General features: G+C 43.0%; 1 protein-coding gene across 8 annotated transcripts in view; it reads left to right on the forward strand.

Moving 5' to 3' along the window:
- The window catches only part of LOC148040983 (uncharacterized), a 173,265-nt gene extending 148,850 nt beyond the window's left edge, over positions 1-24,415 (forward strand). For 3 of the 8 annotated variants that reach the window (XM_087675302.1, XM_087675297.1, XM_087675306.1), the window contains 3 exons: positions 9,464-9,751; positions 9,847-9,903; positions 23,647-24,403. In XM_087675302.1, coding sequence (XP_087531428.1) covers positions 9,464-9,751; positions 9,847-9,903; positions 23,647-23,808 — 507 coding nt within the window. In that variant the 3' untranslated portion in view covers positions 23,809-24,403. Of the gene's footprint in view, positions 1-9,463; positions 9,752-9,846; positions 9,904-23,646 lie in introns of all 8 variants that reach the window. The other 5 variants (XM_087675316.1, XM_087675319.1, XM_087675312.1 and 2 more) reach the window with 3 other exon arrangements.
- The last annotated feature ends 2,288 nt before the right edge of the window (positions 24,416-26,703 follow it).

Genomic DNA, 26,703 nt, shown 5'->3' on the forward strand with positions numbered 1-26,703 from the left:
CAGCTGGGCGTTGACAGGGCGGCCGGAACAGAAGATGCGAGCTCCAGGGGCAGGGCGACTGCTCCCGCCGGCTCCAGGAGCTGAACTGCCTGACGACGGCACCAGGGATGACGCCCGCCGCACAGGGCGCAGGCATGGCTAGTCGAAAGAGGCAGAGACGCAGGCCGCGATGGTGGTGACGAACTCGAACGCCTGGCGAACAGGGGCGACGACGCGCTTGAGGCAAACGCGGGGTGGCGACAGGTAGGGTTTTGCAGGCGGCGGCTGGCAGGGAACTCGGCTCAGTCGTGCGCGCGGGGTCCCGCAGACGGGTTGATCAACGTCAGGCAGTGGTCAGTCAGGGCGCGGACCAGGGTGAGCTTGGGCGAACGGGCGCAGGCAGGCGCGACCAGGCGTGAAGTGGGGCGGACAAAGGGCAGACGAAGGCGGGCAAAAACGGCAGGAACTAGGGCGGACGAAGGCGAGCAAAAACGGCGCGAACCAGGGCGGCCTGGTTCGAACAAGCGTGGGCAGGTCAGGGACGAACGACGACAGGATGTGCAACGCACATGCGAGTCGCGACAGGCGCCGAAACGATAGGCGCAGCATCAACAGCTGCAGAGACGGGCTGATCGCTCGCTCCCCGCCATCGCCTTTCGACCCGCCATCATCTCTCTCTCTCTCTCTCTCTCTCTCTCTCTCTCTCTCTCTCTCTCTCTCTCTCTCTCTCTCTCTCTCTCTCTCTCTCTCTCTCTCTCTCTCTCCACACACACACACACTATCTCTCTCTCTCTCTCTCTCTCTCTCTCTCTCTCTCTCTCTCTCTCTCTCAATTCAGCACTCGCCAATAGCAAGACACTCCAGTTCACCCTTTACTTGACGCTGATGTCCCTAGTTCTAGATGTATATACATCAAAAGACTGAGGTAATGGATTAAGACATGACTGAGGTTATGAATGCTCCTTTGGAAGAAGAGGCTAGGAAACGAGCTAGGGTACTACATGTATGGGTAGTAGGATAGGAGGAGAAGAGCAGCCCACATGAAGATACTAAGACACTTGGCGGCAAAGTTGGGGCTTTAGATGTATATATAGTTAGTGATTGGAGAGTAGGGAAAGAGGACTATAAGTCCAAGGCTTTGAGGCACTTAGGATGTTAGTATGGAATTGTAATGGAGCCCTACACTTAGACGCTAGTTACTTTGAAGATGGCTTCTGAAACATAGACATAGCCATGTACATAGAAACACACCAATGTAAAGGTAGCCGATTGCTAGACCTGCATGGATACATATGGGAAAGTGAATTTTGTCCAATTACTAAAAAACTAGTAAGCACTGGGGGTTATGGAGGTATAGCCAACCTAATCGAGAAGACCTCAAAGGGATGGTGCAGGTAATGAAGAGAGATGATGATGCATGTTACTTATGGATTAGAATACATGTAGGAAGACTATGGGATATATTCATCACAACATGCTACTTTTCTCTTGCAAACTCAACCTATGCTACATGAGATGGATCTCCCTTTGATATACTTGCATCGGGGACATATTATTAGTGGGAGATTTCAATGCATACATTGGAGATAGACAAAGTGACTTTTACATTGTCGGCAGAAGTACCCCCATTTAAAGTCCAAGGAGGAGTGTGAAGATTCGAAGGCTACACCCTATATCATGGAGTTTGTCTTCGTACACTTATTCAAGGTGAAGGATACATCACTTGCTTGTTCCTCTTAAAGGAGAAGCCTTGGCTCATGGATAGTGGATCCTCTTTCCATATGACTTACTGCCAAGATTGGCTTCAAGACATGAGATCCAAAGGGGTATCTATCACCATTGGTGACAACTCTTTCGTCCCTGTGCGAGGAGCGTGGGAACCATTCCCCTCTTATCTAATTGGCATACTTCTTCGGCCAATGTCCTATATGTACTAGATTTGGGCTTTAAACCTCTTGTCTGTTTATGGTCTTACACAGCTAGGTACGTGAGTCATCTTCACCCAAGATGCAGTCACCATAGAGGATGCATCTACAAGAGCTGCTCTTTGGACAAGTACATAGTAGGGTGGACTTTACACACTTACAGCCCTTGCTGCACGGTCTTCCCATGAGCTTGGGCTACTTTGGCAGGCTCCTTATGGGCATTTAAACCTTGATGCTATTTGATGGGCTTCTCGAAAGAAGATGGTGGAAGGACTTCTAGATTTTCCTTCCATTCATAATTTGTACCCCAACTCCTCGAGGGGCAAGCAACATAGGCAAGCTCATCCATAGGTTGCTACTCGGAGGGCTTCCACAATGCTTGAGTTGATTCACACCAACCTTTACAGCATAGAAACAAGGAACGGCCGTTTCAGCCTATAGGAACGGCCTAACGTGTTTCAAACCGCCCGAAGAGGTGAAACGGCCAAGGAATGTTCCCGAGTCCATTCCTTGTTTGGAACAGCCGTTCCAGGTATACTGACCAAAAATTGACATTTTTTCTAGTTTTTTATTTTTGCTTGTGTCACACTCCTACCACATGTTCACCCATCTCCATTACCTAATGTGCACACACTGATCTCTCTCTCTCTTTTTTCTTTCATAAAAGGTAATTGTATTAATTACGAAAAAATGTACAAGTTTACTTGATTACAAGATACACGATGACACTAAGCCATCATGTGTAAAAGACCCCAGTACTAAACTACAAAAGAGTTACAAAAGTCATGGCAAAGACGCAGAGGAAATTGCCATATGCCAGGGAAGTAAGTCCTCCCGAGGGAGTAAGCTAGAGTGCCGAAGGAGATCTATCTGCCAATGCAAGAGACCTTTAAGCCTCACAATATGTGCCGGGACATTAAAGGCCGAATCAAAAAGAAAGGCATTCTGAGTGGTCCAATTGTGCCAGCATCCCCAGTATCTAAGAAAACGAAACAAGATCTTCATATGTGGCTGTGCCGGCGTGGGGTATTTTGGTCGAGCAAAAACCCAATCAAAAGGGCTTAGCGAGAAGCCTACCACTGTGCGCCAGACCGCTGACAAGAGCGACCAGATATTCTTCGCGAGAGGACACGAAATAAATCGATGACGGGCCGATTCCACAGTAGTGGTGCAAAAGAAACAATGGCCGTTAGAGATTCGACGCTTGGAGAGGGCTGAAGCAAGCGGAAGACCACCAATCATCACCCTCCAAAGAAAGACCTTGCATTTGAAAGGTGTCTTGTTCAACCAACTCTCCATCACAATTGTCTTCCACCATGACTGAGATTTCCGCAATCCCCATACAGTATTAGCAATCTCTCTCTCTCTCTCTCTCGGGTTGAAGATTCAAAGTGTCGAGACAAGCCACAAGCCAATCACAAGTCCATGCAAAGTTCAAATTTGATGCATTATTAACTCTTGCAAATCACAATTAAATTTCAGCCTATCCTCAATTCCAAGGTAATCATCCATTTATATTGTCTAATTTCAAGGGAATTTGGGATAATTGGGGCATTTGGGGCAATTCAGGGCAATTTGGAGCTATGGGGATAATCAAGTCAATTTTTGGGACATTTGGGTCAATTTGGAGCATTGAGGGGTATTGAGATAGTTAGAGGGACATTCGGGGCATTTGGGAATTTGTGGCATGTTTGGGGCGTTGAGAGCAATTTGGGACAATATTGGGGCATTTAAGGCAATTTGGGCAATTTGTAGCATTGGGGGGCTATTGGGACGATTTGGGGCAATTTGGATCATGCAGAGCATATTTGGGACACTTAAGACATGTGTCATTCCCCTCGTTCCCGTTCCTTAACCTTGGACGTTCCTCCCATTCCAGAGGGTCCTATTCCTGTTGCTATTCCCCGTTCCAGGTAACTATGCTTTGCAGACCTATGGGCATGATCTTCATTGGGAAGCCCAAGTATCTCATGCTGATTATTGACTTTAGTCATTATGTATGGCCCTACTTCTTGGAGTACAAGAGTGAGGCGTACTCCTACTTTTGTGAGTAGAAGGGGTTTTCAGAGGCATAGACCTCTTTCAAAGTTCGTGGTATATGAGCAAACCACAATGGCGAGTTTTGTTCTAACCTATTTTCTCCCATCCAAACACACCATTAGAGAGACTAGTGTGGTGGAGCGCACCAATCAAACCGTGCTGGAAATGGCTCGATCGATGTTGGAGCATAGGAGTCTCCCCCATTCCCTTTGGGATGAGATAGTGGCTACAGCAATACATACCCACAAAAGGTCTCCGACTTCAGCATTGTAGGATATGACTCCCTATCAAGCTTTCTTTGGGAAAAAGCCTTCTGTATCCCACTTTCGCATCTTTAGGTGCGAGGCATATGTCCATGTGGACAAGAAGAAAAGAGGGAGGAAACTCAATCCCAAGTTGAAGAAGCTTATCTTCATGGGCTATAGCACAACCATGAAGGGCTATTGGCTCTATGACCCGCAAACTCGAAAGCTCAAGGTGAGTAAGGATGTGATCTTCAATGAGGCTATGGCCTTCAACCCTTGACAGCTCCTTCCTTTTCTACCTCATCCTCAAGTGTTTCTACCCCTTTTCCATCTCCTCGGGTTTCTTCTGGGGGGGATTGAGCCGTTTGAGAGGGAGCCTTCGAATGAGGTGGATTTGCCTTTCCTTAGTGAGGGGGAGTTCCTACCACAAACAGGTGCTTTACAAGTAGTGGAGGCTTCTCGATCTCCTTCGCAACAGAGTCTATCACCATCCCTCGGTATGGTATCAGCAGCTCATGTTGGATTTAGGGATTACTGAGTCCCTGAGTCACCTTTTGGGCCTTGTAGATCAGCCTTGATTTAGGCCCAACGGGATAATTCACTCTACATGAACTATGCCCTCATGTCACAAATTCTTTAGGACCATGATTCTACTACAGTTGATGAGGCTCTTACACAGGAGGTTTGGCACAATGCTATGCAAACTAAGCTCGATTCTATCGAGCAGAACTAGACTGGAGAGTTGGTTCCTTGTCCAAAGAAGTGAAAGGTGATTGGTGTAAAGTGGTTCTATAAGACCAAGTATCTTGCAAATGGGACCTTGGACAAGCATAAGGCTCTGCTTGTTGCCAAGGGATTCTCTTAGTGGGCAGATTTGAATTACTTTGAGACCTTTACACCTATAGCTCAAATGTCCACTATTTCGAGATATCTTGGCTGTAGCCTCTCATCACCATTGACTGGTTTATTAGTCGGCCTTTCTGAATGGTGTCTTGTAGGAGATTTATGTCTCACAACCTCCTAGTTTTCTTGTGCTAGAAAAGAAAGACCATATTTATAGGTTGCAGAAGGCCCTCTATGGCCTAAAGCAAGCTCCTCGAGCTTGGTACTAAAGGATTGATCACTTGTTCTTACAAAGTGGCTTCCATCATTCGGGTCATGACCCCAACCTTTATTAAAAGGTTTAGGGTGACAGGTGTGTGTTGGTCGTCTTGTATGTTGATGGCCTTACTATCACAAGGAGTGACTCACGGGAGGTTGATCAAACTCAGGAAACATTGCGACAAGAGTTTGACATGACAGATCTTGGGATCCTTCACTTCTTCCTTGGTTTGGAGATCTATCAACTGGCACAGGGCATCTTTATTTTCCAGCATAGGTACATCTTGGAGTTACTTTTGGAGTTTGGTATGGCCAAGCGTCAGCCTATTTTTTGCCCCATGGACCCCAAGTCCAAGCTATTGGCAATAAGTGATCCCCTCCCAGATGCTACCCGTTACAAGTGCCTTGTTGGCTCTTTGATCTGGCTAATTCACACTCGACGAGACATATCTTTTGTGGTGGCTTTACGATTTTTTCATGAAGGCTCCTATTCATGCTCATTGGAGAGCCACTTTGCACATTCTATGTTACCTATAGGGGACTCGATCCTACGGGATAATGTATGGAGAGGGGGCCACTCTTTCTAGATGGAGTGACTCGGATTGGGCAAGTGCTATGAATTCGAGACAATCTACCATAGGTTTTACTTTCTCCCTTGGATCGGGAGCTATCTTGTGGAGCAATAAGGAGCAACCTATAGTGGTGCTTTCTTCTATAGAGACAGAGTCTATTACCACACCCTTTGATTGACTACTACGGAGGCAATATGGCCGTCGTATGTTGGTGGAGATTGGCTTTTCCCACACAGGACCCACTCAACTATGCATGGACAGCTAGAGTGCCCTAGCTCTGGCTAAGAACCTCGTGTTTCATACCCACACGAAACACATTGGTTTAATACGATTATATTCGAGAGCTGATCATGGATTCTGAGTCATCGGTGGTTTACTATTCCACGGAGGACAATGCAGCAGATCTCTTCATGAAGCCTTTACCCAAGGCTTCCATGCTTCATCACATGAGAGTGTTGGGTCTTTAGACACTCCCAAGATCTGAGAGGGGGTGTTAGCTTGCCTATTTTAGGGTTGTCAATTTGTCATCTCCTGGTTGTGAGCTCATGTCAAAGTCTAATGGCATGGAGCTCTGACAGCTTAGTGTGCATTTGCTTTGTGTTTTTCCAATCATTCTGCTGCCCTCAGTCACACTACAACTGCCACATCATCATCGGACTGTCACGTCAGCATCCATACTGCCATGTCATCATTTTTGCAAGCAACCTGTGCAGTCAGACTGCATTTACTGCAGTCGGTAGTATTTTATTGGCAGGTCAGACTATTTTTGGTCCCCAGATGCTGGTTGGCCAATTTTGCACATTTTCAGCTATTTGTAGCTGTTGGGCTGGCTGGGTAGATACATTCCTTTGCAGGTTGCTGATTTGCACACTCCGTCTCTGGCATACTCCTTCGTCTCCAGTACTGCTGCTGCCAACATTATTCTCAGCTTGATCTAGTGCCCTCACTCACGCCTTGGGCTGCATGCAAGGACTAATTAGTCCACATTGTTGTATTCAGCATTCATCTTGAGTCAGTGCAGATTTCTTCCTTCTTCTTCTTCTTCTTGTCTCTCTTCTCTTTTCTCTCTATACTCGTGTCCTCCTTTCGTTGCGCACTTTCACACTTTTTCACCTGGAAAATGGTTAGGGATGCGATTTATAGATTACAAAATGGGAGGACATAGGATGAGGATAGGCTAGTGGACCAATGGTAGAACATTTCTCACATGCTTGCAACATACTAGCACCCATACTGGCATGTATGTTCATTAGAGCAGTATGTGAGGGCTGCCTTGCATCAAATCTTCCTTCTACAGCTATTACCCAGCTCCAACCTTGTTGCTGGTGACCAGCTGCCATCATCTTCAAGCACTTACATTGCTGCATTTACTACTCCCAGCCCCAAAACTGCTGTGTTTTGGTTTCCAGCCTGCTGCTCTTCCACTTTCAGCATCATCTCAGCTTCGAGTAGTGGTTACAGCACTCGGTGTTTGTCTCTAGTGGACATCACTCTCCGACTACGCCCTCAACGTGCTCCCATGAGAGCTACCAGCTGTTGTACAGCTTTGCCTTTGAGCATCTTGTACATCCTTTCATTCATTTACAGCATTTATTCTTCCGCTTCATAGTTCTTTTTCTTCTTTGTTTGTGTTTTTGTGTTTTGCATTTGTGTTTTTGAGTTCTCTATGTTTCAGTCATGGTCTCACATTGTTTTCTTTTGCAAATCCTAGCATATCTCCAGACAGAGATCAAGAGAATGAGTGTGTCATGTTCAAATGGAAGAGCAGCCAGCCAGCACTTGAAGGACCCAACATTGGCAATGATGGTGGAGATCTGTGTTTAGCTGGAATAAGCAGTCGAGAAGCAGCAAAACTGCATTTTGGAGGGCAGGCAGAAGGCTGCATGATGATCTCCAACAATAGCAACATGGCTGTCTGGAGAAGCAGTGTGGCAGTGTAGAGCAGTTGCAGGACAGCAGAGATGCTGGAACCTGCTGCATTTTGGTGCAGGGCAGCAGCATGGCCATCCAGAGCAGCAATGCATATCAATGAAACAAGCTATGGAAGGCAAGGGTCTGGTGGTGTTGTCACTGCATGTGTACAAGTTCAACATACCCTCATGTGAGCCTATCGTGTGATGCTTGTCTCATGGAGAAACGGCTTCCCTATTGATTCCTAGGTATGCATTCACCCCACTTGGCTACCTTTGTTCTCATTCTCTTTCTCTCACGACCCGCCTGGACATGAAAGACCACAACTTTGGTTTTCAAACCAATATGGAGGTAACCACTATGGAGAGTGATATTGTATCTACAGCCTGAGACCCAGGGATTTCAGCAGCCTTCCCCTCCCCAAGTGAATGAATTGGTTAGAATCTTGGGAGCAATTCCTAGCAAGGCGATTGGTATCCACTCAGTGATCTCGAATCTTTCCCACCCTTGGATTGAGGTGAACTAATCCCTCTGAATGTTTGCAAGGGAATGTGGGACTGTGCAACCCCATATGAAGAAGAGAATGGTAAGGAGAGGGATATTGTGTCTGCAGCCTGAGACCCAGGGATTTCAGCAAAAAGGACAAACTGATTTGGAGACATGCAACTGTCATGGCAATCTGCCAAGCAGGCTTCTGGTCTAGCTCAGCAAGTTTTTGGGACGTTACTACCTCCACATAGACCTGTGGAAAATAAAGCTCTTGGGAGTCAGCTTGAGGCCAACAGTTGAAGTCTCTAATCTGATCTTGTTTCATGCTAGCTGGGAAATATAATGGGAACAGTAAGTGGAATTCTGATATTTTACGAGTCACTGGTGAAGTGCACATGCAGCTGCTTGCAATGTGATCATAGTCAGCCATTTGCTTCACACTGCTAGATAATATGGTGGCAGTACCCACTTTAACGCTGTGGATCTTCCAATGGACAGTTTCAAAGATGATCCTGCTTTGTTAATTTCTTTTGCTTTAAAAACGGCTGTACACAGATGAAAGTCTTTATGGTGCCTCCTATTGGGTTTGCCACTTGAAGTATGAATTCAGATGATGTGAGAGAGAGAGAGAGAGAGAGAGAGAGAGAGAGATGAAATGAAATGAAATTATATATTAACGTCTACAAAAGGCCAACATGACCTATGAGACCATGAGTTACAATCATGTGTATGATGGTACAACTGTCTGGGCAAAATATGTAGCACAAAGCAAAATAAGAAAGGAAACTAACTATGCCTATGTGTAGAACATAGAGCTTTATCTAGTAACAATGAGCTCCAGATGGTACAATCTCATGTGAGTATGGAGGGCCTAGCTCTAGCCTGAGCAATAATCCCTTGTATCCGCCTATGAGGGTGTCGTCAGTGTCTGTGTCGAGGCCTAGGACATCTGGACTGGCTAAGCTGAACAGCCTGATCAATCAGTACTCCTTGTTTCTATGTGGACTGTGGCGGTGAGAGAGAGAGAGTTGTGATTGCTGGGATTTTCATGGCTGGCCAGAAGGCCTGATGTAAATACTTTCATTTAATTTAAGCTTCTTCTCACATGCACGCACGCACAGAGAGAGAGAGAGAGAGAGAGAGAGAGAGAGAGAGAGAGAGATATATCAGTTTTAACTTCTGGTTTGATGATGTCTACTAGAAAGCAACTTTGCTTGTTTCAAGAGGTGCATCAGAATTGACAGCGCTTCCTCTCTCAAATAGTTCCAATCACCCTACTGCCTTGCCCAATTCAAGCTCTTCTGAGAGTAGTATAGAGGCCATTCCAGCTGTGAAGGATGGAACGAAAAGGAAGCATCAACATCCTTGGACACTCCATGAGGTGATGAAGCTGGTGGAGGGTGTATCTCGTTGTGGAGTTGGAAAATGGGCAGAAATTAAAAAGTTTGCATTTTCTAGTAGTGCTCACCGCACATCAATGGACCTAAAGGTCTCTCTCTCTCTCTCTCTCTCTCTCTCTCTCTCTCTCTCTCTCTCTCTCTCTCATGCCAACTCACTTCTCACCATTGGCATTTGCATTTGTAGGACAAGTGGCGCAATCTTCTAAGGGCTAGTAACACACATTTTCAGTTGATACGGCGGGTACAACATTACTGTCAATTCTTGCTCCTGGAATTTGTGGGTTGTATTGTTTTGTTATTAGATGACTAAATTGAGGAAGAGTAATTATGTTTGAGTTGTTTCTGGGGATTACAGGACTGCATTTGTGGAAGAAAAGGAGAAAAGGGTTATTGAAAGTAAAATTATATCAAATGCCTAAAAATATTAAAGGGTCCATGAAACTAAGGCCGCACATTTATAATGTACCTGGAAATTCCAAGCTTTATTTACCATGAAATGAAACATTGTGGGATTGTCGGCTTAATATGAAAATCCCCTAAGGCAAGCCCTCCAAACATCAATTTTAGTTATTGGAATCCAGATGCTTTCTAGAATAGTTATATTCTTTCACATATTTAACAATTATGCAGATCAATAGAACCACTATGAGCAACCATGGAAATCAAAGGCTTTTCCATAATTGTCTTTCAACAAGCTTTTGCCTGCAGATATGGCTAGGCATTGTGCCTCTCTGCTTTTCCCATCAAGCATCTGTGAACTTGTGGCATAAATCATATGATATCCAGTGATTGGGGATCATTGAGGGTTTACTGATTGGGGAAACTATCATGGGTTTACTTAAAGATATGTCAAGCTCCAGAGTGATTGGGGATTGTTGAGGGTTTACTGATTGGGGAAGTTATCATGGGCTTACCTCAAGATATGTCAAGCTCCAAAGCTGAAATTCTCCACTCCACTGCATTGGGCATTCACAAACATATGAGAATCTCTTGATCATTTCTTCCTATGTTGTCTTAAGATATGGACTCTGCTTGAATCTTTCTTACCCATGCAAGATGAGGGTTATTAGTGAGAACCAAGCAAAAGCCCTCTGAATCACACATAAACTTGGATTTGTCCAAGTTGATCTGCCGCTTTTGGTGACAAGCAGATTGAAAGGTAAAGTGCATCTCAAAATCAAAAAATGAGGCAGAAGCTAAAAGAGAAAACAAAAATAGCAAAATAAATACTAGAAGTGCTAAAACATGAACACAAAAGCAGATATGGAATCATTTAAAAGGGGAAAATTGTTCCACACCAATCTAGGAATTTCTGTTCTAGAGGATAGAGCTTTTTGAATGCCTCGTGTCATCAAACAAGATTGTTCATTGCTTTTTTGAGAACCTCCTATCATCAAATAAGGCTATTCATTTCTAGTTTTTGGCTCAAAGAGTTGATTTTGTAACAGATTGCATATCATTGGTCAAGAGCTTCGTTGTTGGCTATAGGATGATTCGTCGTTCGAGAAAACAGTTTTTTCCCTTCTTTGCCTAATCCATGTCAATCACAGGCATCTTGTTTTTGGCCAAGCAGATTTGTATTAGTGATCAGGATGTTGAAGCATCTGTTGTGGAAGATTCTGGCTTGGTTGATGCCCAATTGTGGGTTTTGAGCAGCATGAGAGAAGGCCTTCCTTCATCAGAATATTATGTCTTTGTTTGCATTGTATGGTTCAAAGGGGTCACCTTGTATGGATCTGATATGTATAATTTCTATTATCTAGATCTTCTCCTTTCAATTATTCTATTTCAAAGTTTCTGGATTGTAGTTAAGGATATTAGATATATGACATGGTGTGCAACAAAGCTACCCCATCCCGTACCTAGGAATTATAACATGAACAGTTGGCCACCAAGCTTGTCCCCAGGCATCTTCATTTCTTTTCAGAGGATAAAAAAATTGGTTGCATCACTTCTTGAAGGGCATTCTTAGACCAGGGCAACAAAGGAAAATGTGAAATTAATATGTTGATCATAATAAACCAAGGCACTTTCGGTGTACATGAAGGTCCTAACTCTAAGATTCATTATGCAAATATATTTTTGATCCTCCTTGAGAGCCATTTGAATTCGAGTAAAGTATTGGGCATGGTTACATTCCATCCGCAGAGGGATCTATATAGTACGATCCATTCAATCTGATCGGACATGTATGATCCATATGGGATTCATATGGTCCAAATAGTAAAAATTTTGATCTTTTTTTTTTTGAAAAGTGATTGTTGGAGCTTGAAAATGGGTACTTCTTGCCACCCTTTTTTTTTTTTGTAACCTCTTCATTGTTGTCTTTCTCTTTGTTTTCACCTACCTCTATCTCTACCTCGCTTACCATCTCCTCTTTCTCTACCTCTCTTACAAGGTCCTTTACTTTTCTCTCTCCTACCTTCGTCTACCTCTTTCTACCTCCACCTCCTCCTCTTCCTCTTTCTTTTCATCCCATATATCTAGCTCTATTTCTATTTCCGCTTCCTTTAGCTCTTCTTTCCCTTCTCCTACCTCTACCTTTATCTCTATATTCTTTATCTATCACAATGTCTAAGCCTCTTTATGAAGCCTTCACATTCCATACAACTCATTTTGAGAAAGCACCACGAATCGAACCAATGACTATTGGACTTGCAAATATTGTGACATGATCCAAACTAGTAATGTTCAAGTTAATAGGGGGCACAATTAAAATTCTGCACAAAGAGCATGATGTTGAGCAAGTTGCCATATACAGAGACATCTACATGGAGCTAGAGGAGATTAACCCCATTTATCTCACATACTCATAGGGGGTGATGATCCACTACTTGAGGTGTTGCAATCGGTGGCAACACAAAACTAGTAGTTGGGATGAGGTGTGGCTCTAGGAGTTCATCTACTACAACTACTCATGCTTATGAGAATGCTCTTGTTTTAAGAGCCGAAGTATGATAATGGTAGTAATGTCCTTAGTGATGGTGATTCTAGTACGGCCTCATTAGACTATCACAAGTCTCTTCTCAAGGATGGGTTTGATGACTCGTGATATAAGCTCTTAGGTGACAAGTCCTAGGACGTCTAGAGCCTTTTGTTTAGTGACTAGTCTTTTTTAATGTACTATAAATTAGTTGTGTAGCTCTCTTTTTTGCATGCATCTACACTCTTGAGAATATACAAAAGATTTTGGAATGTGAATGATTACTTGCCTTCTTAGTGTCACTCTATTTAGATTTTGTATAATCGGTTATGACTCATCATATTGAAGCAAAAGTGTAAAGTTTATACTTAACATATTAATCCTTAATTTCTCAAGTATTTTTAACGACTATTTGAAACACGGTATTTTGTCCAACATTTTTTCGTGTATGTTCGGTACCAGACTTGGTCCTTAGACTAGACTGATCGGATGGATTGTACTTGACTACCTAATGTCAGAATAACAGGTATGCTCTGGTACCATGTCAAAATATGCAAGGGTGCAGAGAGACAATAGGGTTTACAGGGAGAAACATAGAGTGTATACGGCAAACACTAAGAGAGAAGAGAAACTCGGGAACAAAAGAAGGGTAGTGATGAACCAGAGTGTGTCGGAGCTATCAAACACAAGGGGAGAATCCCAGATGCCGACGCTAGGGGATGGATGATGATGCTAGATGAAGGGACAGCCCCAACAGGAGGGTAAATGCAGCTTGTGAAGGCCTATCAACCCAAAAGCCCAGGTACCTTGAGCTACAGAAACCGACACCAAATGTGGGGCAATGCCAAGGAAGAAGATGCTGATGTGAGGCTAGGGAAGGTGACACCAGATGTGGAGGGGGTCTCTAGGCGACCAAATGCAAATTTGGTGAAGCCTGAAAGGAGTGGAAAGGTTGCTAGCTATGGAGGACTAACACCAAGGTAGGAGTGTTGTCGCCAACTATAGGGAAGATGCGCCAGCTGAAGATGGTAGAAAAGGGCCATGAACTGCGATGTCCTTCGATAGGGATATGGGCAACAATGGCATGAAGAGTGAAGAGTGTCAAAGTGATGGAGGAAGAGGGGTGAAGAATGACTAAAGTGGGTGTTGGTGTTGGTGAAGAATGAATGAAGTGACTGCCTATTTATAGGCATAAGCTATGTAGGGTGGCGCACCATTGTGTGTGCGGCCACTAAAAAAATGACCAAAATGTGGACATCAGCCCTTTTTGGGGCTGTCAATGCAACACCCTAATTGAAGTGTGTAAACTAAAGAAGTGGTTTCTCAACACCTAGGTATTGGGACTCACATCCGTACTAGGCATAATTGCTTGGTGGCATAGTATCTGTGACAAATTGACCTCTTCAACCCAATGCTGTAAAGTCTTCTAAAAAATCGGTGGCTAGTCATAGTACTTGAATCGGTGGCTATCATAACCTTGGAGTAAAGAAAGAGAGCTCAGAATATATAGCTACATCAAATTAATATAAGCCTTTTAGGGCAATCTAAAAAGAATAGGGAAGAGAAGCCAATATGATAACGGAGCATAGATTTGGTGTGATCTTTTAAAGTGAAAAATGATTATGACATTTCTAAATGTGAAGGAACACTTGTCTAAGCTCTTGATGGTGCCACAAGTGGTGACTCAACTTGAAACTCCTCCCAATGCCCTCAAAATTAATGAATAATAGAACACTAAAGGTTGACAAGATGGCATACATCGAGGGGAGCTCTGCACAACAAAAGACCAATTGGTGGCCGGCCTTCCATATATGTGGCCGTGTGAGGCTTCTTATTGGCTTGTACATCTTTGATTGCATAATGGAGGCTCCGAAATCTAGTAGTTGGGGAAAGGCTCTAATCCAATGGCAATTAATGTGCTGATTTCAATCATACAAATCATGTTGTGTGTCTTAGCTTTGTACAGTGTGTGATGCACCTACTTGATTGACTGCCAGCAGAAAGTCCCCCTAGGTAATGCAACTTACTTAGGCTTAGCTCAGCACAGCAAAGAACCTTCAAATCCTTCTAACCAACTGAGCCTACTTTGGCATTTCCAAGCACTACCCAAAGACAATCTTTGGGATCGTTAAGTGCTAGTGTTAGTAACTCTAACAAATCCCATCTTGTTGCATCTATGCCAATTGATTGTTGATCACCAAGGTGTCGTGGGAAGCCAACCACATGGAGCCTACTTTTTTTAGCGGCTTGTCTTATTAGTGGTTTCAGAGGGCATGTGTAAATGGCTAGGTGACCCTTTGTCACCCTATGGCAGCTCATGGTGTGGCCCACTTGTTATTATCGCTCATTAGAACATGCCTAGCTACCCACACTGTGTAGATACAAGTAATAAAAATCTCATTAGGATTCAGAACCTTTGGTACCAACAAGGCCAGCCACCACCACTAGCTTGGATCACAATCCTACTTCATCCAAGGCTCACTTTCCCTACATCAAGAGCCACGACTTATTTAGGTCTCCTAGATGATACAAGGACCTAGCAACTAGGCCTTTCTTCTCAATCCAACAATCCGAATCTTCCTCCAAGGAGGTTGCAAAGTCATCCCTTGCTGAGCACTATTCAACACCAACCTGCCCTCCTTGTAGTCTATGAAGAAGATATCTACGAGGACTCTAAAAGTAGGCCTTTTACTTGTATTATTGATGCTGATAAAGTGGAGAATTGGGCCAATGTGATGTGGCCGTCCTCATGGAAGGTGGTCCAAGTTGGAACCATGTAGCTAGAACAGAATCATCAATCTCTTGTCTACAAGCTTCCAAATTACTCAAGGCTCCCCTCAACTAGGTGAAAACCACCAAACTTGTGAAATGAATGGCCTCCCAGGGTGCCTCAAGTGAGGCAAGAACTCAACCTTGGGAGGAAAAGACTCCATGTTGGTCTAAAGTGTAAATCCCCACGGAAGAAGGGCAATCAAGGAGTGTTGAACAATCCAAGCCTTTGCTTTGATCGACTGGTAGATCCTGCAAGGGTTAGTGCCAACTTGCAAAAGACAAGTTAGGAGCAAAAATACCACATAAGACTATCAAACATGGATACCTCAACTTCAATGAAAAAGTGCTTGTGAGTGCAATGGGCTGGTTTTGGAGATGGTCCCACTACCAAAAGGTAGATAGGCTAAAGATGTAGGAAAGCAAGAGTAGGAATGTGTAGCAGAATAGTGAAGCTAGACTACAACATGCCCTACAAGAATCAATGGTGGGAGGTGTGGTAGGTATATGGTTAGTGTTGTCAACATCTAAACAAGGAGAAGGCTCCAAGATCTGTTGGATCGGAGGATCTCTAGGAAAAGGGGACCCAACTACTTTTGGCTGCACACTTGATGTAGAGGGAAACTCAAAAAGCGAAGGGGACTCAACAAGTCTATCCTCAAGGGAGACAAGGGAGTACTCAAGAACTAAAGTCCAAAACAGTAGGGTGGGCAGATATTTCTAACTTCTCGAGCGAAGAGGGAGAAGATGGTGCAGCAGCCATGTGAACAACAGATCTATCTTGCTAGGGTGGAGGATGACCTCCTCTTGGCTATGAAGGCGGGGCTGAAAGGCCCTCACTAGATGTGCTCGAGGGACAAGTCTTGGGTGGACTGCCCTTGGCCTTCGAGCAACACTCAGTGTCAAAGTGACTAGCCTTGTGGCAATGGCAGTACTTGTTCCTTTTGGGAATGTTTTGCCAACCTAGTTTCAATCTTAAAGGGTGCTACTCTATACCTCATCACTCAATTCAGTCTCGGTGTTGCTCTTGCCACCACCTTGCTTCACTTTCTGGAAAGTCAAGGTCCCCTCTGAAGAGGAAAATGGGGAGGTCTTATGAAATTGATCGAATAGTCAAGTGTTACATATTAGTTGACACTCAAAATCATAGAAAGCGGGCATAGTCGGTTGGCAATGATTTGTGGATAAAATGGAAGTATTTTCGAGGTAATTTATTCATGAATAAAGTAACTTAATCATCTGGTGACTTGGATAACCTAGTTATAGCGAATCTAGCAAGTAATCACCGATACTCAGCCAACTCGACAGACAAATCATTCCTCTCAATGATTTTGAACTCTTGGAGCTCATGGTTAAGATTGATATGACGGGTACAATCACAACCTGTATAGCGGTCAAGGAGATGTGCCCAACACTCGAAGGCAAGATCAAAGTATTGGAGTTTGGAGTGAAATCTAGGCATAAGGCTTTGCATCAACTTGACTATGGCTATGGTACTCTTCCAAGAGCGAACAACCGCATATGAGAACCAGTGGGGGTTAGGCTTGGATTCTTGTCCTTGGACAAGTTTCCACAATGCTTGGAATCCAACATATGCCGCGTCAAAATTAGACCAAGTGATAAAGTTTGACCCATTAAAATGAGTCTTAACTATAAACTCATGCTTGGCTGATGAGGATGAATGGATAGCTAGTGGGGGATAGATGGATGATATAGGATAGAACTATGTGGGACTAGATGCTACATGCGGCATCAAAGTGCCAGGCATGGTGACTCTAGATGTTTGTCCCAAAGGAGGTGATTGACTAGTGCATGGACTAGATGCCACAAAGGTGTGTGATGACCCCTAGGTAATGACATGTTGACATACAGTGTGGCCACTTGGGAGATGGGAGGGTAAGATGGGGCTTGAGATGTGTGGGTGGGATACAAATAGATATAGGCCCCCATGGATGGTTGTCTTGGGGGATAAACCCCCACCACTATTGCACCTCCACCACTTAGCTATGCAAAAGCAAAGGACCTAAAGGAATAGGATATTCCTATGTCTGAAGATCCCTCTAGTGTGCTATATGGTTGGACAAGTGGAGTCTAAAAGGGGAAAGTAAATGGTGTGAATGGTAATGGTGATGAAACGGAAAAAGTAGCCAGGATGGGTGCATTTTGAAATTGGGGTGTAAATGATGTGGTTGCAGATGCATTGATGTGGAATGCATAGAAGATGAAACGCCAAACTCATTTTGATTTTGAGAAGCCTAATTCAAAGAAGAGAAGGAGAAGAGGAGTTTTTTATCTCCTTGGCTCCATGAGCCATGATCAACTGCAACTCCTTGTTTGTAATAGAATAAGGTCTTGTTTCTCCAAGGTAGTCAAAAGTATATCCACCTATGTTGAAACCTTGTGGGATAGGATGTGGGACCCACTCCTACTCAGTTCTCAGCATAGGCTCCTTTGGAGACTGAGTTATTGTGGAAGTGCTCAATGTTATCTTCCCTTTGTTATTTCTATTTCTTAAAATGGGCTTTCCAAAATGAAAGGCCTAGGTCTCTTCAATGAGTACCTAGCTCTAGTTCCATATAAAGAAATGCTCAACTACAAAATGCAAGCACAATCATATGACAAACACACAAGCTGATAAAGAACACAATTATGGTTAGGATAATACAAAAACAGTGAACACAGAAGATCAGAGAAATTGAATCATGAATAAATACAATTTTCAATGTAGCAAACACACTATGCAAGGTGAAATACTCGCCCCCAAACTCTCGTGTCTCTTAGATTAGGGCAGAGAGTATGAGCAAAAGTGTATCGTACTCGGGCAGACCTCGAAACGCAGCAGGCAGCTTCCCAACATGTTTGGCGGCAGCAAACCCAGTTTTGTGAAGGCCCAATCAGACAGGCTGTTGGTGTAGGAAATCAGCAAATGTAGCAAATACTGATGTCGTGGCAGTTGGACGATGCAGCAGAACAATCAAATGCAGCACTCTGATGATGTGGCAAGCTAGGCAGCTCTCGGAACAGCAAAATGCAGCAATTTAATGATGTGGCAAGGCTGGGTGGCTCCAAGAACGGAAAAATGCAGATATCAGCTGGTTGTATAGCTGTAAATGCAAGAGTCTGTCCACACGGCAGTCAGCAGTCTCTAGGCTGGACAGCATGCTGAAAAGGCTGTTAGCTATCACGAACAGCAATAGAAGGCTGGATAGCAAGCATCTGATGATAGTAAACTATGGGCTGCAGCTTGAATAGAGATGTCCTCAACTAATGGGGTGTGCACAATAGAGTTTTGGTAGAGTTCGTAACATAGGGAGTCCTTTCAGAGTGGAGGACATATACAACCACTTCTCAAACTTGGATCGCTCTCTTTTCCAAAGGGGACATCCTTTATAGGGTCGTTGTGACTAGCAAAAGCTAATCTTCCCTTTTACGGTGGAGGATGGCCTACTTCAAAGAAAGGACATGGATCAAGTAGAGTTCACTAGCTGCTCTAGATAGAGGATCAAAATAGTAGCACACTGTGAGTGGAGGTGGTACATCAACCTAGACCTCATCACCTACTCAATTGATGGTACATCCTTCATAGGGTCATTGCAACTAGTAGAAGCTAGATCTTCCCTTTTGCGGTGGAGGATGGCCTACTTCAAATAGAGGACATGGATCTAGTAGAGTTCGTCGGCTGCTGTAGATAGAGGATTAAAATAGTGGCACATTGTGAGTGGAGATGATCTATGGGATTGTCTAGACCAGGTGTGAAGGAGAGTCCTCAAGATGGTCTTTCAGGGCACAAAAGAGACTATGGTTGTAACTTGAGGGGCAATAGCTTGGGTCACAGATAGAGACCCAACATACAGGTATGAAGACCTTCATGGAGCCACTCTTTTGCCATCATTAGCCAACATTTGAGCATGATCTGTACTCCAAACTACTCGCAAGCATAGTGACTAAGCCACACTATTATAGATGGTAACTGATCATTAATATCAGTGTTTGGTTTATTTGGATTGTGAAGTGTAGCCATGCTACAGACCTCCAAATTGTTTCCACTAGAGAGACTCTTTCTAGGATTGGGGTATAGATCATCCATTCTCTCCGTGAGAGATGGGAGGGGCTCCAAGTACCGACTACTAAGCTCCTATGGTTAGTAGGTCATAGGAGCATAGTAGTTGGTACTTGGTTCAAGTATGGTAGGGCCCTAGTGGCATGTCCGAGATGTGGTTAGTTAGAAGAGAGGCAAAGGCATTGTCTATGGGACTATCTAGACCTCAAGAGGTGTGGATGAGAGTCCTCAGGATGGTCTTTCATGGCACAAAGGAGACTATGGTTGCAACTTGAGGGGCAGAAGCTTGGGTCACAGCTAGAGGCCCAACATGCAGTTCTGAAGATTTTCATGGAGCCACACTTTTGTCATGGTTGGGCAACATTTAAGCATGACCCCCACTCCAAATTACTCACACTGAGGCACATTGTCAGAGGTGGTAGTTGATCGTTAGTATTAGTGCTTAGTATATTTGGACTGAGATGTAGCCATGCTATAGACCTCTAGAATTTTCCCACTAGTGAGACTCTTTCTAGGATTCCGGTAGAGATCGTCCATCCTCTCCATGAGAGATGGGAGAGGCTGCAGAGTGGTTCTGAGAGGAGAAGGATGCAAAGAGATGCTTTCAAGCGGACTCTGGATTCTAGCATTGTCTTTCACATAGCCCTTGATATAGCCCACTAGATTAGTGATTCACACAACCGTTGTATTTTTTATGTACTCCTTTGCCCTTTATAGGGCCTGCTTTTAACTTTGCATTTTAATGTTAGAAGGATATTTTCTCAGTTGCCATTGATAGACCTCTTCTTGTCTTTGAAAGAAAAAGTGAAAATTGGAAAAAGTAAGGAAAGTGTCAACCACTAATCCAACTCAAATTTTAAAGTCCACCACAGTAAGTACTAGAGTCTAGATAGGTATGCATGTCCTTGGTGTAGCATATAGACTACTCAAAAGAGGCACATTGTCAAGGATAAGCAAACTGCTGAACTCGGAAAGAGCACATTGTCAAAGATAAGCAAACTCTCTCTTTTGTTTTTTCGTTCCTAGAAGTTGCACTTTTCTCTTTTGGCCATGGGTGAATAAGAAACATATTTCCTACGCATGAAATTTTTCATGCGCTTTCTATTTCAGGAAACTAGTTTACATGAAATTAAGGTGGCTCCATTCCTCCTGCTCAAAGGGAAGCACTATAGCCTCCTCAAACTTGAGGCACTTGTCACAGCGCCCATCTCTCAAAGAAGTTGCACAAACTTTTGTATGATGTTAGCAACTTGACTAAAAGAGTATGAGGAAGGTATGTGTTCTTGAGTGGTGACAACTGCCAACATGTCCCCAATATTTCTATCTCAGTTTGATGGAGGACATGGAAAATTCCCCGTCCTCCCATTAGAAACCATACAGCTGACACTCAACATTAATGACCTTGAAGAGGCTCATGTTCTCAAACTAGTTTTGCAGGTCTCTGCAATATGGATCTGCAAAATGACACTGTCATATTGATGGTGATCATGGTAAATGTTTGAGCACCTCTTTTCTCCCATTCTTCCATCTTGGTTGGGTTAACTGCATATTGTCCTTCTATAAACTCATAATGCTCTTTGACAGAGGCACCGAGCCTATGAGGGCTTAAGAACCTTTGGCTTCACCTCTTAAAATTGACCATGTTCCACAGCTTCATGGGAACTGGGTGGCTCTTGATTTTAACTTTCCACAAGGGTTATAAGTCTCATCCAGTTTGCCTTGTTCTGTGAACGCAAACACATGGAACAAGCATGGGGCCATGGCCTCGGTCCTGTGCCAATCCAAACTGCTCAGAAGCAACTGTGACAAGCAAAAAACCATTCCTCAAAACTGCCAAACATGACCTATAAATGGCCCACACGCCAAGGTGAAAACAACAGGTTCACTTAACACACACTGAAAAATCTCTCACAAGTACCCCTCAAATACATGCTTTGATCCACTGAAGAACCAAAACATGATGGTTGGATTATCATCCCAATGGATATCCTGACATAGGGAGTAAGGGGAATCCTTCCTAAACAGGGATTGCCCCATTGCTGATGATCAGCAATGAACTAATCCACCTTGTATAAGAAAAATATTTCTAAAGAGCACCACTGCCTAATCTGAAACTCCCTTGGTTTCTGGTCATTGCCAGCCATCTGTTTGTGTCTGCCCAATTCTGGTCAAAACTGCCCAAAATGCAAATGATACCAAAACAGTGAAGTGGTGCGAATAATCTCAAGCCATGGCCTTATGAACTCACTTGTGCTATTTCCATTATGATATGCCTTAGAAGCGACAGGAAATATTGCAATGTGTTCCACATTTGCCTCGGGTGTCAAAATGCAAAGATGAACTTGATTCACCTTTGATAGGTCAAGAGCGATGCAAAGGATACCAGGTTGAGGTGGCTGTAAAATGTCCCTTGCACTTGTACCACCTTGAGTGCAAACACCATGGTTCTGTCGTATACAAAAGAGTGACATGCTAAGGGTGTGGTGCTTGATGAGCTCTCCTCTTGACTACATCTACCCACTGAAGCTTCACATAATGCTGCCTAGGTAAGCAAAAGGTTCAGCCTGCTGATCTTTATCACCAAAAAATCCATACGTGCTGCCGAAGTAGTGTCGCAAAAACCTAAAAGCAACCAGACTCACAAAGATGGAGGGAGAAACATAGGAGTCAAAATGTATAGACGAATAAATATGTAACATAAGTTGTCAACTGATACTATGATACAACTTATAAGGATCCTGCACACCAATGAAAGAAATAGAGAAGGGTATTGTTCACACAACTGAAAAGGGTTATACAAACCTGACACCAGGCTTGGCTATGATGAAGACAATGGGTTACCAGTCATCTCAAATGCAGCATATCCTCCTTGAGTGGAGAGGTAGCCAACCTCACCAGCTGATCCAGACTGATATGGAGAGCTCTTTGGTGTTTGGAGTGTAGTGGGAATATCTGGCACACATGAATTCATCAAACTCTGCTTACGTCATAAGCCTTAGATTTGGCCAAGAAGGTAAAGAAGAAGACGATGCGTCATCCTCCACGTTGAGGCCATGTCTCCTCAAGGCCTCCAATGAAGGAGAAGCATGAGAGGGCATCATAACTTTGCAAGATGAAGTCTTAGCCATTGTGAGTTGGTTATGTTTCATTCTTGTATCTCGCACAAACCAAGCCCCACAATAGCCATAGGACATTCATTAGAAGAGCACCGGCTCTGATAACATGTGAAGATATGCTAGAGTTTGCACAGAGAAAATACGGAATGCACAAACACGATTAAAACACAACTCAAACAAAAACACCAAAACACAAACAGAGAAGAAAGATAACTCTAAAGTAAATGAATGAATGCTATAAATGTATGAGATGCTCAAGGGCAAAGCTGTCCAACAACTGATGTACCCAATTTCTCCTCATCCGCTAGCTCTGCCTCCCCCCTTCTCAACATCCGTGGGCAACCTTTTCGGATCCCACAATCGTGCTCACAACCCATTCTTCTTCCCAATCCGTGAGGATTTCTGATATCATTAACCCGTCCTCTTCTTGCCCTCTCCATGTGCACGACCCTCTTCATTTGGCCCTGCAAAGGCTGCCCACGTGTGGACACGGGCATCTCTCTTCCCATGTGGTTTTTTGACAACAGGATGTTGAAAGGCATATGAATGTTGGACATAAGTGCTGGTGTAGTATACTGTGGACGGGGCTCATTTTGAAAAATATTACAAATAATGTCAAACTAATCCTTGATGTGAACTACATATAAAAGGTTAAATTTCTGACGATATTTTAGAAGGCCCGTGATTGGCTGCAACTAGTTTCAATAAACCATTACACCTGGGTTAATGGACTTTGCCTGCCTTGGTAGTGTAATGCTTGCTTTTGCCAGTGTTTATGAATAAAAAATAGAGAAAAAAGTCAATGCTTTCCTCGACCTGTTTGCTAAGTTCTAACCCTCTCACTTCTTTCTTAGTCTTAGCAGGCTCAAATGATAGGTTTTTATTTTGTTTATTATTAGTTGCCGAGATTCTCTGACAGGCTGTTCAGGAACAGGGCACGGTAGGACTTTAACGTAAACTTGAGAATTTGATGTATGTAGAAGAGAGGGAATATTTTTGCCAGCTGCTTTTACTTGACATCTTGTATGCATATCTGTAAATTGTGTAATATTTCAAATCTTCTGCTTAACCAAACTGTGGCCACTTATTTATGATCTGGCATTATCTTCGCATCAGGGTGAACATCGGCGAAAGCATGGATCTCCAGCTATCCCAAGTCCTGTTCTAGTACGAATTCGAGAATTGGCAACAGAGAAATCTCAGCCTGGACAAGGAAATGTTGACAATGGAATCAGCAAAAGTGGCCGCATCATTCCTAGAAGGCAACTTTTGCCATAGGCTCCCATAGCCTGAGCTATACTCTTTTAACTTCCAAATGGCTAATCTTGTTACAAGATCCATTTCATGGAGGCTGACGAACATGAACATAAGACTGTCATAGCTAGATCTGTGTACTAAAATCGATCGCATGGAGCCTTATAAAATTCCAATAGCTGTAGGCCACTGTATATATCTGTCTAAACAGAGCTTTGGTCTGTCCTCTGTTAATAGCCACCAACTCTTTGGCCATTGAGGGAATATCAACCAACAGATGAAAATGCAGGTGTATTATATGTAATGTGAAACTTCTTGAGGTGAACTTGAAGGTGGACTATTTCAATAATCCTCTACCAGGATACTTGTTGTAATATAAAGCTGCTGGCATGCAATTGCAGTGCAGTGTTGTTTCCAAAATACAATGCGGCTCCTTCAGCTTTGGCTGCTTGTATCATTACAAAGAAACTAGAGTTTCTGATACTAACTCATAAAGCAGTAGGGGGGAGAGAGAGAGAGAGAGAGAGAGAGAGAGAGAGATTCTTCTCATTATGTGTCACAGGCAGATTTCCTTGGCATTTATTTATGTGTTAACTGCTCAACAATCCCCTGACGTGCAAAACGACTCATTCATACATTTGTGTGACAAGTAATCGGTCTTTCTGTTATTTGATGACACTTCAAATGTTGGCTACTGTGCGGGTGCCAAGTTGGACAAGGGGAATGGTGCGTACAGTCTCTTGTCTTGTGATATACTGAAGAAAACTTCTGTTTGTAATGCACAGATCGAGTAAACGCCGAAATCACGAGGCTACCGTAAAGAGAAGGTTTTTGAATTTGCAGCATTGACCATACTTGTAATAGGGTAAAAATAAAGCATAATGGGTACTCGAGAACATTGCACATCTTTTGCCATCATTTAGGATTCCAAGTATAGGGGCGATGTTGCAGGCGTGGTGGCTGAGAGTTTGGGATAGAGTGCGTTTACATGGTAATACATGGCAAAATCGTCAATGTCGATAATAACAAGACATTGTAAAGCACAAACAAGAGCAATGACGACGATGGAAGGCAACTCAACAGTGATGAAGATGTTGCAACAGTTGTCCCAAAGCAAGTTACCAAGTTCTCACAACAAGTTTGAGCCAAGAGCGAAGCACCAACCAAGAGCAAGTGAACAGTGAGTGAAGCATCAAGTGTGGGGTGTTGAACAAAGTGCCTTTGTATAAGCTACAAGATTGAATGTAGTCAAATCGTTGTAGAAGGATTCATCAAATCACCCTCTTACTAACTAGGCAAAATGAAAGTAAATTGAAAGCTATTAGGGTTCTAAATACATCGATCAAAATGGTTGCGAACATGAAGAAGGATCTTAACATATTTCATGGCATCAATCAAGCTCCCAAGGATCAATTGTAATGTTTCGAGACATAGCTACTGTGCAAAAAGAACAAAGAACACATCAATAACTAAGAATTTAGAAGTTCTTGAGTGATGAGTAGTCCATGGTTCACACTGCAAGCCTACACGAGTTATGACTAGATTGTGGGACACCATTGAATTTTTGTGCTATGAAGATGTTTTATTTACATCGAGCAATTACTCAACTTCAATTACCATTATAGAGTGGCCTTGGGAGGATGGCAACTAACACCATCTCATAGGATAACTCAACACTTCCTTGAAAAGGTAAAGCTAGTGAAATTAGTCATGTTGAATGCCAAATCGTCTTCAACTTAACATATCTAGATTAAGACACACCAATGAGACAAATGAGATGTTCAACCATAGCATTTGAAGATGGATCTTGCTTATGGCGTTTGGCTGTTGGGTAGCTATCTACAATACATACGGAGCATAATGATCATAATCCACCCATGGAGTCACGTCATCATCTATGGGTGAGGTGCATCTCATGTAGGCTAGGAGAAGAATGTGTTATTCAATACACTAATATATGATAGCATCCTAGAAAGTGATAGAAGAATGTGTTATTCCATGCCAATGGGGTTGTAGCTCAAGTGGTTTTAGTATGGGGGGTGTGCATGTGTGCGTGAGTTCAAACCTTGGTTTCACCCTTGAGGTATCTTTCAAATTTTAAGCCTTTCTCAAAATTAAAAATAATAATAATAACTAGGTTAACATGTGCAACTATGTGGTCAATTTTGAATGGTTTGGAGGACCCTTAAGTTTTTATTGTTACAAAATGAAAGGTGAACATTAAAAATTTGTTTTTGAATTGTGAATCTTCTATAAAGAATGACATCAAATTAAGATAAAGTATTCTGTTCATAAATATTGAAAAATTAGCCATTCTATTGAAGGTTGTTGAATAATTGATTGAAGTTTGAGAAATGATGAATGTACTTGAAAATATATTTTTTTTATATGGATCATGTAGAATGTGGGATAATTGTACTTATTTATTGTCGAGAAGCATGGAATAGATCGTGTACAATATATTGCTATGCTAAATGAAGTTTTTCTCTTCAAAAAGTAATATTTTTTTACATCTCATTGGGTATCCATGTAGGTTGTTGTAGCATGCAGTAGTTACATTCTTTTTTAGAATCATATCATGCTCAAAGTTCCTCGAATTCTCTATGCTATTGATTGTCACCTCAATGTTAACCTCAAAAGTTTCTTCGAAAGGTTGGTAGGTTTGGATTTCTTTTTTCTTTTTTTAAAACAAGTTTTCTTATATGTTACTGGAGTCTCTTTTCAATGTTCGTCATATGGCCTATGCAAACCTTTTTATTTTGTTTGTATTTGATGTTGTAGATAAAGTGCTTGCTCTCGTTTCTTTGCATTGTTGCTTTTGGATTGGTCGGTAGGTGTTGCTTGAAGTTGGTTCTGGATGATATAGTTGTGCTTGAGCTAGTAGCGTCATTCGTAATGGCTGAGGTTGGTGTTCTAGCA

This window comes from Lygodium microphyllum, chromosome 1, assembly GCF_053477565.2.
Source record: "Lygodium microphyllum isolate KBCC chromosome 1, Lygodium_microphyllum_v1.1.10, whole genome shotgun sequence".
NCBI lineage: Eukaryota > Viridiplantae > Streptophyta > Polypodiopsida > Schizaeales > Lygodiaceae > Lygodium > Lygodium microphyllum.